General features: G+C 31.2%; 1 protein-coding gene across 1 annotated transcript in view; it reads right to left on the bottom strand.

The window, feature by feature from the left end:
- epas1b (endothelial PAS domain protein 1b) overlaps nt 1–14565 on the bottom strand; it is a 56246-nt gene extending 41681 nt beyond the window's left edge. Inside the window, exon 1 of the mRNA XM_051125427.1 lies at nt 14255–14565. Coding sequence (XP_050981384.1) covers nt 14255–14280 — 26 coding nt within the window. The 5' untranslated portion in view covers nt 14281–14565. The remainder of the gene's footprint in view (nt 1–14254) is intronic.
- Nucleotides 14566–14847: the final 282 nt, after the last annotated feature.

The raw sequence follows: 14847 nt of genomic DNA, 5'->3' as shown, positions 1-14847 counted from the left end.
CCAACTTAACAGAGCTACTGACCTGAACTATGTTTAGCAGGTGAGAGGAACAGGTGGACCGACGGCCTCGCGCTCACAGATGTGTTAATGATAAAACGGTCGCACGGCACGGGAGTAGCCATAAACGTAAACACGAAACCTGACTAAGCAGTCTTGACCTATTCAGGCATGCAAACAATGACACTCCACCTTATGACTGGAAGAATGCTCATTTGCCTTGCGTGAAATGCACTAAATTAAGCGCTGTCCCCCCAGCTATTCCAGCCTCATAGTGAGCGGGCCTCTATAGGAACCTGCTGACCTTCAGTATCCGAAACGGCTTTAGTGTCGCACAAGTAACAACCTACATAAATATATTGATACATATGGAAGCCTGTTTCCGCCACTAAATAAAAACATTTTATCTCACAATTCTGACTTTTTTCTCATGCAATTTGCAAGTTATAAAGTCAGAATTGCAAGGTACTGTATAAACTCACAATTCTGACTTTTTTTCTCAGGATTGTATGATATAAAAATCACAATACTGACTTTTTTCTTGCAATTACGAGTTTATATCTCACAATTCAGACTTTTTTTCTCAGAATTGTGAGATATAAACGCACAAAAAAAGACTGTTCTCAGAACTACAAGTTCATATTTCACAATTCTGTGATGAGTTTATATCTCACATCTTTGAGAAAAAAAGTCAGAATTGTGAAATAAAAAGTCCAAATTACCTTTTTTTATTATTATTATTATTATTATTTATTCAGTGGCAGAAACAGGCTTCCATAAATGCAAGATAAATTCATACAGTTATAAAAAAATTAATTGCATCAAATAATATAATATTTTGTATATAACATCAAATAATAAAATAAACAAAACATTTAATAAACTCATTTCATTTCATTTATTTATTTATTTTAACTTAACTTTTATTTCATGTCTTTAAAAATAATATGAAATTGGTGTACTTTTTATATAACTTTTTATATAAATTTTTATATAACTTTTTATATAACTTTTTATATAACTCCTTAATTATTAAACTTTAAAAAAAAGAAAGAAAAGAAAATATTGTACATACAGCTTATTTAATTTAAAATGTTATATTTGAAACAAAAATATAGTAAAATATGACCATTTCAAAAAAACTATTTTCTATTTTAATATATTAAAAAAATTAATTTATTGCACTGAATTTTCAGCATCATTACTCCAGTCTTCAGTGTCACATGATCCTTCAGAAATCAATATGCTAATTTTCTTTTTAAAAAGCATTTTTTATTATCAACATTTTAATATTCCTTTGGAAATTTCTGTGTGATACATTTTTTTATTCAGGGTTATTTGAAAATGTTAATTAATTAAATTGTATTAATTAAATTCGTTTAAATGTAAATAAATTAATTAATAACTGACCAATGACCAACATTTAAACAATATTTGCGTATATATTTATAACATACAATTATATAACTTAATTCTATTTTAACTATTTTCATATAATTGCAGATGATTATATATTATGATTAAATTAGCAGAAAATAAAATAAATAATATAACACATTTGTAATGATTATCAAATTCCTAAAAATTGTCAAGCATGTATTGAAATGGGAGAATAAACCATGGTTGGCTGACTAATGGTTGGATAACTATTAATATCACACACACACAGCTAATTCTTTTACTGGGCAAATAAACCAACTGTAAACAGTAATTAACAGAAGCCAGAAATGCTGAAGACGAACACAAAGAGGAGAAAATACTGTAGCAGGGAGAGCAAACTCACTTGACCATTAGTGAAAACTACTTAATTGGGGTGGGGGTTTATATAAATGCATCTCTGAGTGGAACTAACTGTCTTCAGAAAAGGGTAGATGGTATTTTCATCTTACCTCCGTATAATGCATATTAATGTAGTTTTTAAAAGCGCACCGCTGCTTTGTTACATCAGTAACCAAGGAAACACTGTATCTCTGCTGTTCCATAAGCGCCACCTGCTGTCAGAGAGTGAATTTGCGTCTCATTTTATTGCAGATGTGTTTTATGAAGCATAATTTCACAAAGCTAAAGTCAGAGCATTCAGTTTTTGCTTCAGAATGTTCAATTATACAATCTAATTTACATCAAAAACTGCTTATGCTACATGTAGCAAGTTTGATTAGATTGTGATTAAAATGCAGTGGTTCTGAAATTGTCTCATGCATTCTGATTCATATAAAGGCACAGTCAGGGAAAAAAATGTGATAAACCGTGAAACCGTCAAAAAAACAACAACAAAAAAATGATACAGATTTTTGGTCAAACCGCCCAGCACTAGTAAGTCGCAATACCAGTTTAAAGCAACATCTTTCAAGCTAACTCTCAGAGCATGAAATCACTTCACCGAGTCTGTGGATGCGGGTCTTTTCTATGTTCGGCGTTTTTTCAAGGAATTCCTAGAGCATGAGATAAATGAGCAATGATGCAATTTTAGACTTGCACGATGAATCATCACGGTCCACATATTTGAGACCTGATGCATAATACTGATTCTCCCATGAGCGTAACAGTGTGTTATACAACCTGTACCTGAACCATATCTTAGTCAGCATCAGAACATACTATTTTCAAACTCAAAGTTGCAAGACACTAATGGTGCATGAATGAACCGAGATGTAACTTCAAATGATCCCTATAAAGCACATACCATGCATATGTTTCTATGCAGCAATTGGCATTTAACAGAAATGACTGTTTTACACTGCACTGCATCATCATGTACTCGGGAAAGAGTCAAGAATTCAGCCAACAACAGCTTTAAAAACTGCAACACAAACAAACCTGTGATGCAATTTACGAATTGTTTAATTTTAGCTCACTTCACTACAGATGATAGTGTAGAAGACGGGAAATGATGGAGAGAGAGGCAGAACGGAATCAGGAAATGTCACAAGACAGATCTTGATGGATCTCGTGTAAGTGCCGCAGCACATTGTGTCAGATCATATGCACTAACTGCCAGACTAATCACTGACAAGCCAATAAATATAAAAATGAAAACACGATCTGCTATTACTTAAAGGGTTAATTCACCTAATTAAGATTACCCCCATGCTGCACAAAACATGAATAATTTAAACTTTTGATGTCTTGTATAAAATGCTTTTATAAATATTTTAAATGTAGCTTTTATTTTTTAGATTTTCGTTTTTTCACGTGTGTTTAAGTTTAAGGTTTTAATATTGTTATGTGCTTTTATTATTGAGTTATTTTTGGTTTAAATATTTCTATTTAGCTTTATTTTTATAACAGTCTTAGTTTAACTAATTTTGGTACGTTAACTTTAAAAATTTAATTTAGAAGTGGTTCAACTGACTGAAATAAGTTTTTTTTTTTTTCCTTTGAGTTTGTCCCATCTAATTTTTATCTAATATACGACTTGAAAAAGACAATAATTGTGAAATAAAATGAAAACCAAAAAACATAAAACATTTGTTACTTTAAACAAAATAACATTAACTGAAATAAAATTCATTTTAAACTTTTTTTCAGCTAACATTTATCAATTTTATTTAGATTAGCTTGAATAAAAAAATAACTGAAATGAAATAAATAAATAAATAAAAAAATTATATATATAAGAATTTTGTACTACTTTTTAAAAAAATTATAATTAAAAAAAAAAAAAATATATATATATATATATATATATATATATATATATATTTATTAGTAAAGTAGACATGAATTTTAGATTTCTTTAGTCATTTTTTAATGATTATAAATTGAGAAAATATATATATTGTTATATTTAATATGTTTTATATGAACATGATAATAATTAACTAAAATGAAAACCAGAAAAATAGAAAATACGTGTCACTTTTAACAAAATAACACTAACCGAAATAAAATGTCTTTTAACAATTTTACTTTTTTTCAGCTAACATTTATCAGTTTCATTTAGATTAACTTACTACTACTAAAATAGTACTAAAATAGCTAAAACAAAAAAAACTTTGTAGTATTTTTTTATAGATTATAAATGTCATAAAATATATTTTGTTGTAGTTTATACATAATTTTTATTAGTAAAATGTAGGCATGAATGGTAGAATTTAGTATATATATATATATATATATATATATATATATATATATATAATTATATATATATATATAGTAGTCAACATTTGAAGTAGATCAAAAAAGTTCATCAAAGTTGTCAATGTTGTTTATCAAAGACAAGAACAGGTATTGTTTTGGTTTTAGGACAACTTTGATAAAAGGTTTTGATCCACTTAAAATGTTGACATATTGAAAAACTAATTAATAAAAACTAACTCCTAAAAATGACAAAAGACATCAATTACTACAACTAAATAAAAGTAAAAATAAAATAAAAGGAAAAAGATTAAATTAAAATAAAAAAAAATAATAAAAAAAATTAAATTAAATTAAATTAAATTATAATAGCACAATGCTATTCAAATTAAACTGCTTCTGATAACATCTAGCACATGTGGTACATAGACCGCTTATGTATTTTTTTTCTTTTTTGTTTAAAAAAAAAAAAAAGAGCATAGAAAAATCAATAGAAAAGAGCAACTTGGACACTGAACAACTTTGACAAATCTTCCAGGTTTTGAATCAAATGAGGGGAAATGTTGATAGAACTTTCATTTATAGTGTGAAAGAAGAGCAGTTTGACTAAATGTCAAAACAGGTATGTAGTACGGCAGGCCTCACCAGTCACTGATTTCGGATTGACAGGGTCATTACACCTCCCCCTCCTCACTTGTCTCTCTGCTTGATTTTAATCATATTGTCAGTGGAGAATAGATGTCACTGCGTAGCCTCAGGTAGAAGTAGAAGTGTCGGCCGCAGCCATCTGCTGTCCTGTCACACAACTATTTTCATAACAAACAGCTCTGTGCTTTAGGACACAGCAGCCAGATGCTAAAAGTCCAGACACAAACCCCCAGGCCCTCGAGTGTTTGTGAACAGAGCAAACAGTTGATGGGTAACAGGGTGCAAGGTGCAGCGCTGCAAAGCTTTTCACATCTCACCAGTTACATTTTGCCCTTTAAAGGGAGAGTCTACCCTAGTCTAAAAAAAAAAAAAAAAAATTAAGTCACCACATTCTCACTCTCATGTTGTTCTAAACCAGTCTGACTATGAAACACAAAGTGTTTTTTTTTTTTTTTTTTTTTTTTTTGGACAACATTCATACTTGTGTACATGTTACTCAGGACTCAGAATTACTCAGAGTTACTAAATGTTTTTAATATATTGGTTCAACCAATAAATGACACACACACACACACATATCCATCTCAGTCAAAAATGAGACAATGATACTGAGTAAATGCTCTCGACACATATTACACATCCATCAATTACTTTTACTTCAAACTTGCTAAATTCCAGCCTCAGCCCAATCAGAAGTACCAGTACTTACATAGAAACTTATACAAAGTAGCCAGAAAGAAATGCTAATTTTGTGGAAATACGTCAGATGGATTTAGATACTTTTGCATCTGAACTCTTCATATATAGAGAGAGAGAGAAATAGAGAGAGAGAGACAGAGAGATTAATTTTTAAAAATATATTTAGTAATTTTTTATACATGTATTTTAATAGTAAAATGTAGGCATGAATTTTAGAATTTGTTGTCAATTTTTGAATAGATCATACATTAAAAATATAGATATTTTGTCATAGTTTATACATACATTTTATTAGTAAAATGTAGCCATGAATTTTAGAATTTGAGGTAAACTTTTGAATAGATCATAAATTAAAAATATATAGATTGTGTCAGTTTATACATATATTTTATTAGTAAAATGTAGGCATGAATTTTAGAATTTTGTAGTCATTTTTATACATTTTAAAAAAATATATTTTGTAAAATTTTATACATATTTTATTAGTAAATGTAGACATACTTTTTTTAATTTTTAAAATAAATGTAAACCTTTTATTTGTTTCCACTTTTTTATTTAAAATTTCAAATATTTTCTTGATGAAAGAGCTACTGTGTTTTTTTATTTTTTATTTATTTATTTATTTTTTCATTATTTATTCTTAGTTTCTAAATCAAATTCATCTGGTTAAACTGGAAATAAAGCAGAAGAAGTTTTTGTCCTGGTTACTCTTGGCACACATTTAGATATGAAGTTATATAGATTCATAAATTTATAACATCAGTGAAGACAATGTGACGTCAAACGACAGATCGGTGATCTGGTCAATTTTCGATGTATGGAAACAAGCAGCTTGGACTTCACAATTTGAAATGACATGAGGTTGAGTAATAATTTGGATGATGGATTTCATTTTGCTGTCTTTTTCAACTGGGTTCAAATCAACACAGAAAAATAATACCCTTCTTCAAGCTTAGTATGTGTTGTAAACACATTATCATTATAAACCATGGGTCCGGCCACATGTAAATTCACCTCAGGTCAATGGCGGACTGGCTTTGTTAATGTATAACGTAGCAGAGGTGAAGTGCAGGTGCACTTTATTCTAATGAGAAACACCAAAGCTTGCTCACAGTCTGTTTTCCTGTCGTTCTGGCATCTTGCTAAATACAAACAGAGAACAATGTGGTCCAGGCTAATCTCTGATCCTTTGGAACAGAATGTTCTCAAACTCAACCAAACAACCATCGTCGGCACAACCCTCTCGACCAGGAGAGGAAACATCACAGCAATGGATGGAGTCCACGTCATGCTGACGGCAAAGCGGCAAGGCGGACATAGCGCAACACATATATACACGTATAGAGACACAGCACACAACACGCACTCAGCTGTTCCAGCACATAGGATTCTTTAAAGACACCATTCAATTCAATTCAATTTTTACAGCACTATAATATTATATTATATTATATTATATTATATTAAAATATTTTGATTATAAAACAAAAAACACATTTACATAAATAACAAAAATATTAATATTAAATGCGCATATTATGTTTTTAATCATTGCAACTAATGATTACTAATTACAGTGTCTAAAGCAAACAAAAAAAAATCTAAATTAAAAAAAAAAAATTAAGAATACACTTTCTTTCTCAGAATTAAATTTTTGCGTATTTGCTATTGGACATTTACAGAATTCAAGTGTATAATAATAATAATAATAATAATAATAATAATAATAATAATAATAACAACAACAACAACAACAACAAAATATATGTTTAAAATGTATAATCTATTTTTAAAAAATGGACTACAAAATTCTAAAATATATGCCTACATTTGACTACTACACAAACATGTATAAAATATAACAAAATATATATTTTATCATGTATAGTCCATAAAAAAGCCTACAAAATTCATGCCTACATTTTACTAATAAAATATATGTATAAAATCTAAAATATATTTTTTAAAACGTATAATATAAAAAAAGAACTTCAAAATTCTAAAATTCACATCTATTAATTCATGTTTACTAATAAAATATATGAATAAAATATATTATAATTTAATATTTTTTTAAATGTATAATCTATAGATTTAGATAATACAGATTATTTATTATTATTATTATTTATTATTATTCACTTAAATAATCTGTATAGTCATCTAAATATATAAGTTATAATTACAAAAATATATTTATTAATTACAACATTTTCAAAACCTGATGATGCCCTAAACTTAAAAAAAAAAAAAAAAAAAAAACTTGGAAAAAGTGGACAGTTTTAATTTCATGTTGACTTTATTCATACCAAAAATTTGCTACATTTTTGAAGCCTTTTTTTTTTTTTAAGTTTTTAAGTTTCCAAGTCTGATTCATTTAGTTTAAACTGTTTCAGGGAATCAAACTCTCAAAAAGAATCCCTGCAAAAGCCTCACATTATTAATGTATTTAAATGCTTTAATGAAAATAGATGTAGATAAATATTGCTCTTTATCACCATGTACTGTATTGTCAGATTTTATTGCATTTTACTTGCAATAAAACTATGCTTCCTCTGGAAATATAAATCGATTTTAAAAACAATATTGCTTGATATCAAATTTACCCACACAAAAAAGGAAAAAAACAACACTTGCTACGCAATGAATTTGGGTAATTGAGATGACGCTCAATTTCCGCCAAGCTCACGTTTACTCATAGATCTAATTTTCAGGAGTTCTACGCAATTATAGGAAATCGGGGCCAAAGTTTACTGTGATTGTCGATGACGTAGTTAAGTGATGGGGACCAAAAAAGGGTAATGAGAGTAAAGTTCATCTGGAAGCAGCTGATGTTAGAACTTGATGTGACAGTGAAGTATGCAGCAGGAGGAAGAATGGGGTTAGCTAACAGGAAGCGACAGGAGACAGTGGTCTGGAGGAGCCAAAGAGTGGAAAAACACTGGTAAAGATCAGTATGCCTTAAGAAAGAGAAGATGGGAGAGATACGGAATCACAGGCGAGCAGAAAGACTGGAGTAAGACGGAGAAAAACAAGAAAAAGAGATGGAGAAAATAAGCTCCCAGACCGAGAGCAGTGCCTCGCACCCCTGCCGTTAGCCGAGGGTGGGACTATGAAGTCTCCATTCAGACCCTCTCTAGAGATCCTGTCACAATAAACTGCACATTTCTGTTTAGACAAGTCCTACAGCTGGGAGGCTCTTTGAATTTCTCCACCAAAGTCTCATATCTTGGATTCTCCTATGAAAACAAAAGTCTTAAATGCCCATCGCTGATACCTACAAATGACACAAACAGGAAAAACCTTGGAGCCTTTTTGATGATATTTGATAAATATGTCAATGTAAAGACTCTTGAAAGGGTTTAAGTATTGATTTTCAGGGGAACATCATTTCACTAATTTAAATATTGTTGGCTACAAACATGGCAATGCAGTCAAGAATTTAGAAGAAATGGGCATGAAGCAAAATATAGTAATAGTTTGTATATATATATATGTCAACATATATTGATAAATATGCGTTTACACATATTTTTACTAAAATGTCCAGATAAATGAACAATGTGAGGCTTCCGTCAGGCTGAGTAATTGCACAAACGAGTTTGACTCAGTGAAACAAAGTCTGAAATGAAAGTTTGAACTGAAAAATAAAATAAAATATAAATAAAATAAAATAAAATAATAAAAAAAATAAAATAAAATAAAATAAAATAAAATAAAATAAATATTGCTAAGGTAAAAAAACATACGCTTTGCAAATATGTATTCACAGCATAAACTGCAGAAAAATGCATACATTTACCTTATAAGCAACCTTGTAAGTCAATTTTTGTCATTGAGACTCCTGTTTTTGAAAGACTTACATATATACACAATATATCATGAATGTGAATAAAAAAGGGTGCAAATAATGCCTCATGTTGCCTTTACCATCTTTTTTCTCCCTTAAGCTTAAATTAGAAATGCTAAACTGTTATTTAATTTTATATTCTCAGAAAAATAGTTATAGATAACAGTACTTAATGTATATGGTTCTCCAAAGGTAGCACTTGTATTGACTAGTCGACTAATCCATGATTCACTTATTTCTAACACCTGCACTTTAGATCATTGCCAGCTAATCATGAACTATTATTGGATTTTTTTAAGAAATACTTTTATTTAGCGAGGGTGCATAAATATAAAAAAATGCATTAAAAAAAAAATTCAAAACTGTTACAAAGACTATTTTTATGAACTTTCTATTTTTAAAAAATGCATCATGGTTTCCATAAAAATATTTTATCATTGCAGCAGAACTGTTTTTAACATTGATAAAAAAAATTTCTTCTGCAGCTAATCATGCAGAAAAAAATGCTAAAAAAAAGAATTATTTAAAAATATTTTCGGTCCCACTTCATATTAGGTGGCCTTAACTACTATGTGCTTATGTTTAAATTAATCATTTGATACCTTGCATTTATTGTGTACATACATGTTTTTACATTGTACTTATTTTTAAAAAAATACCTGCATGTAATTACATCTTTGAAAAATTTCTGTAATTACATTTATAATTACACTGTTGACCCATCCCTTACACTTTACCCACTCTTAAATATACCCATACCACCAAACCTGTCCCTAACCTTACCCGTATCCAACCTTAATTGCAGCAAAAGTGTTTTGCAATACAGTATGAACAATATGAACAAGTACAATGTACAATAAGTACATTGTACTTATTTTTTTATGTAATTACATAGTAGTTAAGGCCACTTAATATAAAGTGGGACCATATTTTCAAATATAAACAGTTGTTTTAAATTTCACAATATTACTGTTCAGATTTGCATCACAAGAATAAATCATAATAAATACATTATAAATAAACTAAATTAAATAAATACATTTTAAAATAATATAGAAAAGGTCATTTTTGGCTTGTATAATATTAAATAAATAAATAAATAAATAAATCTTACCAATTCCAACTTTTTTATGCCTGTAATGGCCAAATATATTTGGTATTATAAGAACTGCAAGTATTTTTGCTTTCACAAATGATGTTATAAACAAATTTATGGCCTGAATTCATAGAAACTTCACTAACAGTGCGGTACAAGCCAAACGTCTTGCAAAATGCTCCGAGACCCCTGAAACTACTCAAAGCGATGCCCAGAAACTGTAAGTGATGGAACACAACCAACCTTTGAGGCTCTTGGAAAAAGTGCCTCTATCTACACTTCAGCAAGCCTCCAAAAACATACCAATACATACAATTCACTACAGTTTCCAGTTGAAATGAACACTAGTAAAACAACTTTTATTCCATTTCATACACAATATGATTACAGGGGCAGACAATAAAGACTAAGCTCCTTGCACAATATGAAGTTTTAACCTAAAAACACATTTACCACTGTGCGTGATTTGTAAAGAAATACGTTTTGATGTTTGCATCACGTAATCAAATCTATAAGTCTTCTCTAACGTCGTAAACGTGCTCAATAGCTCACCTGGTACGGCATTGCGTTTGCAATGCAAACGCTCGTGAGCGAGTACCGTGAAGCATGAGTCACAATCAAAGAGCTCAAAGACTTGTAGGAGCAAGCTAAAATGACGTTTGTTTTTTATATGTTTTTGCAGGTTCGTGAGTTCAACATTTATGAGTTGTCAATAACAAGGTGAACAACTTTCTTTTTTGCATGAAGAGTTTTAGGGCAACACTCACTTATACAGTAGCTTGTGCTAGACGAACCCTCTTTTGGCATTAAAAACTGCCATCACATTGCACTAAAGACACGCAGTGAAAAACTAGCTATGATAAGGCATAAAGACAGTTATTTTTGAGGCTTTAATGGAATGGCGGTCTCATGCTAATTGGCACCGTTTAGTAAATCTTAGACGCCAATCTGGGGTTAGGTAACTAGGTGCAGGTAAGTGGTTATGCTGCAGTAGAGCACAGAACAATGCTCTGAAACATGTGCACAAGTTACATCAGGCTAATGGCCAGCTCTCAGCCTGAGGGAGCTAACAAGAGCCCATCACAAAACACAGCCCTTCTCTTCGCAAATGAGCCACTGCACCGTTTGCGAACTCAGGCACAAAACGAACCAAAGACAAAGCCTGATGATTCAGGCTGACGTAATGGAGAACTACAACAAATGATGAGCAAAAAGAGCCCGCAATGACTATCAAAAAGCCACCCTGCATGAATTATAACGCTAGAGCAATCAATTCAGTCCTACTGAGAAGCGCACAAATACTTGATGATTACTTTACCAGTGACTTCATTAGAGGTTTGCTTAATTTAGTTGTGCCTTGTAGTTGGAAACAGCTCATAATTGTGCTTCTGATAAACCATATTAGTAATGCACCAACTTTCTGGCAACTGAAATGATACATTTGAAACAATTTTGGAGGGCTGAAACGGTGATGTTTAATCAACACTTTTCTGATGGATTGGATTCATTGATTAGTAAATAAACACTATTTTCAGTTTAAGTTTTCAGGTAAATGAAAATGTAAAAAAAAAAAAAAGTGAAAAACGAAAGTTTTGGTGTTTCGGAAAAAATTCATTTCGGTGCATCACTATATTCTTCTAAAGCTCATGATATACACATGGGGCCAAAAAAAGGGGGCTCTATCTATCTTACACAACATGCATGAATACAAACATTCCATAATATATATAAAACATGTCGGGGTTGATCTTATCTCTCTGCTACCAACAGTAAACCACCAAAACATATGGGTTCAGTATAGACAGACAGAAACAAATACATACTCGCACACCTACACATAAACACATCCCTTCTTGGCCCCTTGTGTTTTATCTTACATGTCTCATAGTCTGTGACCGGTGACTGGTAGGATCACAGTCTTGTGTCTTGAGGTTAAAGGTTTTGCACCCTTTCTGAATCCGAAATCGCTCCTGTAGAGATACATTCATTTTCATTTGAGTTTAGTAGCAATGTTTGGTTATGTTCTGCCACTCTGAGATTGATCAGATAAGGGGCAGAAAGCTTGTTAGGGAAGAACTGTCACGAGGATGAGGCAGACTTCAAGGCGCTTTAGGGGCTGTTACACACGCACAAACACATTCTCTATTATTCTCTCATTAGTACTCTTTAATCTTCACAGATATACATGACGTCTCAAAGTTGACAATGTTTTCCAGACTATGTATGTACAGCTCATTTTATAGCCTATTAGCATGCTATCTAATAAGTGTGTGTTCAATAAAAACTGTCTACGCTACCGGTCAAAAGTTTTTGAACAGTAAGGTTTTAAAGAAGTCTCTTCTGCTCACCAAGCCTGCATTTATTTGATTCAAGGTACAGCAAAAACAGAACAATTTTTAAATATTTTTATTATTTAAAATAACTTTTCTATTTGAACATATGTTAAAATATAATTTATTCCTGTGATTTGAAAGCTGAATTTTTTTTTCATCATTACTCCAGTCACATGATCTTTCAGAAATCATTCTAATATTCTGATTTGCTACTCAAAAACATTTATTAATATGTTGAAAACAGCTGAGTAGATTTTTTTTGATGAATAGAAAGTTCTTTTGTAACCTTATAAATGTCTTTAATATCACTTTTAATCAATTTAAAGCATCCTTGCTAAATAAAATCACTAATTTCTATCATTTCTATGCAAATCAACATCTTAGAATGATTTCCGAAGGATCATGTGACACTGAAAACGAGCAATGGTACTAAAAATTTAGATTTGATCACAGAAATAAATTATATTTTAAAATATATTCAAATAGAAAACAGTTATTTTAAATAGTAAAAATATTTCAGAAGTTTTTGCTGTGCTTTGGATCTAATAAATGCAGGCTCGGTGAGCAGAAGAGATTTCTTTAAAATCTTACTGTTCAAAAACTTTTGACCGGTAGTGTATATTTTGTTCGCTGTAATACACTTTAACCCACTATAGCTTAAACTTTTAAATAAGATAAATTGCTACCTTAAATGTGGTGCTACCTTAAAAATTGGTACCTCAAAAATCAAAGTCTTGCCAAAGTCACAAACCACTTTGAGTTTAGTAACAAAGACAGTTTAATTAAACTCATAAAACTGAGTAGAAATGCCACAAATTCAAGTTAAAAAGAAAAAAAAACTCATTTTTTAATAGTTTTAATATAATGATGTAAATATTTTTACAATGTACCATTATTAACAATTTCAGACAATAATGTATAATAATTAATAATAATAATTATCATTATCATTACTATTATAAAAGCTTAGTGACGCATATAAAATACAGAATATCAATAATTCTATTTTAAAATTATATTTTAGCTACATTAAAATATAAAAATAATAAAAAAAAACGTCACGTTTTCAGCTGATTTCAGCACAGGACTATATATTTCTTTTTTTTCTGAAAATAAATAAATAAATAGATCCATAAATAAATATAAAAAATATAAATAATTAAAATAAAATTTCATGACGTTCTCTCACATTCCTACAAACTACTGTTACTGCGAATACTTTCAATTATCAGTAAGGAAATATTTTAAATGTTTACTTGCAGTAACTCAGGCATTGTAGTTGATTCGTAGCCCACAAAATATTAACAAGAAGCACCATTTTTAGTCTTAACATGTCCAAAAAAAAAAAAAACATGACATTTGTCTTTCTTTCTTTCGTGTGGTTGTCCTTAGTAAAGTAAGCAGTGAGCGTCTGTGGCTTTGAGCCGCAGCAGCGCGTTAGAGTTTCACACAGAGATTCACTTGTTGCTGCGGCTCCATGAAAATGAACTGCGCGCAACAGTTGCATTGTTTACAGCACAGGGAATATTACTCACAGCCCGCTGAACTTACCTCTTCTTCTCTTTCTCGGCTGTCATCTCTGTGCCCTCGTAATTCCCGCAGTTGAACAGCAGTCCTGTCTCTGTGCAAACAGGACACGCTCCAAACCGCCGCGAACGCGCGCGTTAATAACAGAAAAGGACGCACAACTGATCGTGAAAATACAATAGAGTCCACCAGCACGGCAAAAGTGACTGTACAGTCTCAGAACACTGCCAAGGATTGTACAGTCTCCCACTTTTGTAAAATCCAAGCGCGGTGGGACTCGTTGCGGTGAGGGAGTTTCTCGCTTGTTTTGCGGTCAGTGAAGTTCACAGACCGCAGCGCCGCACTGAAGGACGCTTGACAGCTGAGCAATCAATTACAGCTCTCTGATTGGCTGGAGCCGCCGCTGGGAACCGCCCACCGTCAGCGCTGACAGGACATTCGCTCCTGCGTTATGTGTTTTGCTCTTTTCCAAAAGCTGGTCAAACTCTAATCAAACTCATTTTAATCAGTTAAGCATCGTGGTTTAGTTGAAAATAGCAGCAGCATGATTGTGGCTACGAACTCTGCAAGATGGCATGTGTTTCTTGAGCAGGACTGAGTGGACAAGACATGTAAGC

This window comes from Labeo rohita, chromosome 13 (genome assembly GCF_022985175.1).
Source record: "Labeo rohita strain BAU-BD-2019 chromosome 13, IGBB_LRoh.1.0, whole genome shotgun sequence".
Lineage (NCBI taxonomy): Eukaryota > Metazoa > Chordata > Actinopteri > Cypriniformes > Cyprinidae > Labeo > Labeo rohita.
Note: the sequence above shows the minus strand (reverse complement) of the source record. Positions and strands in the feature narration are given on the sequence as shown.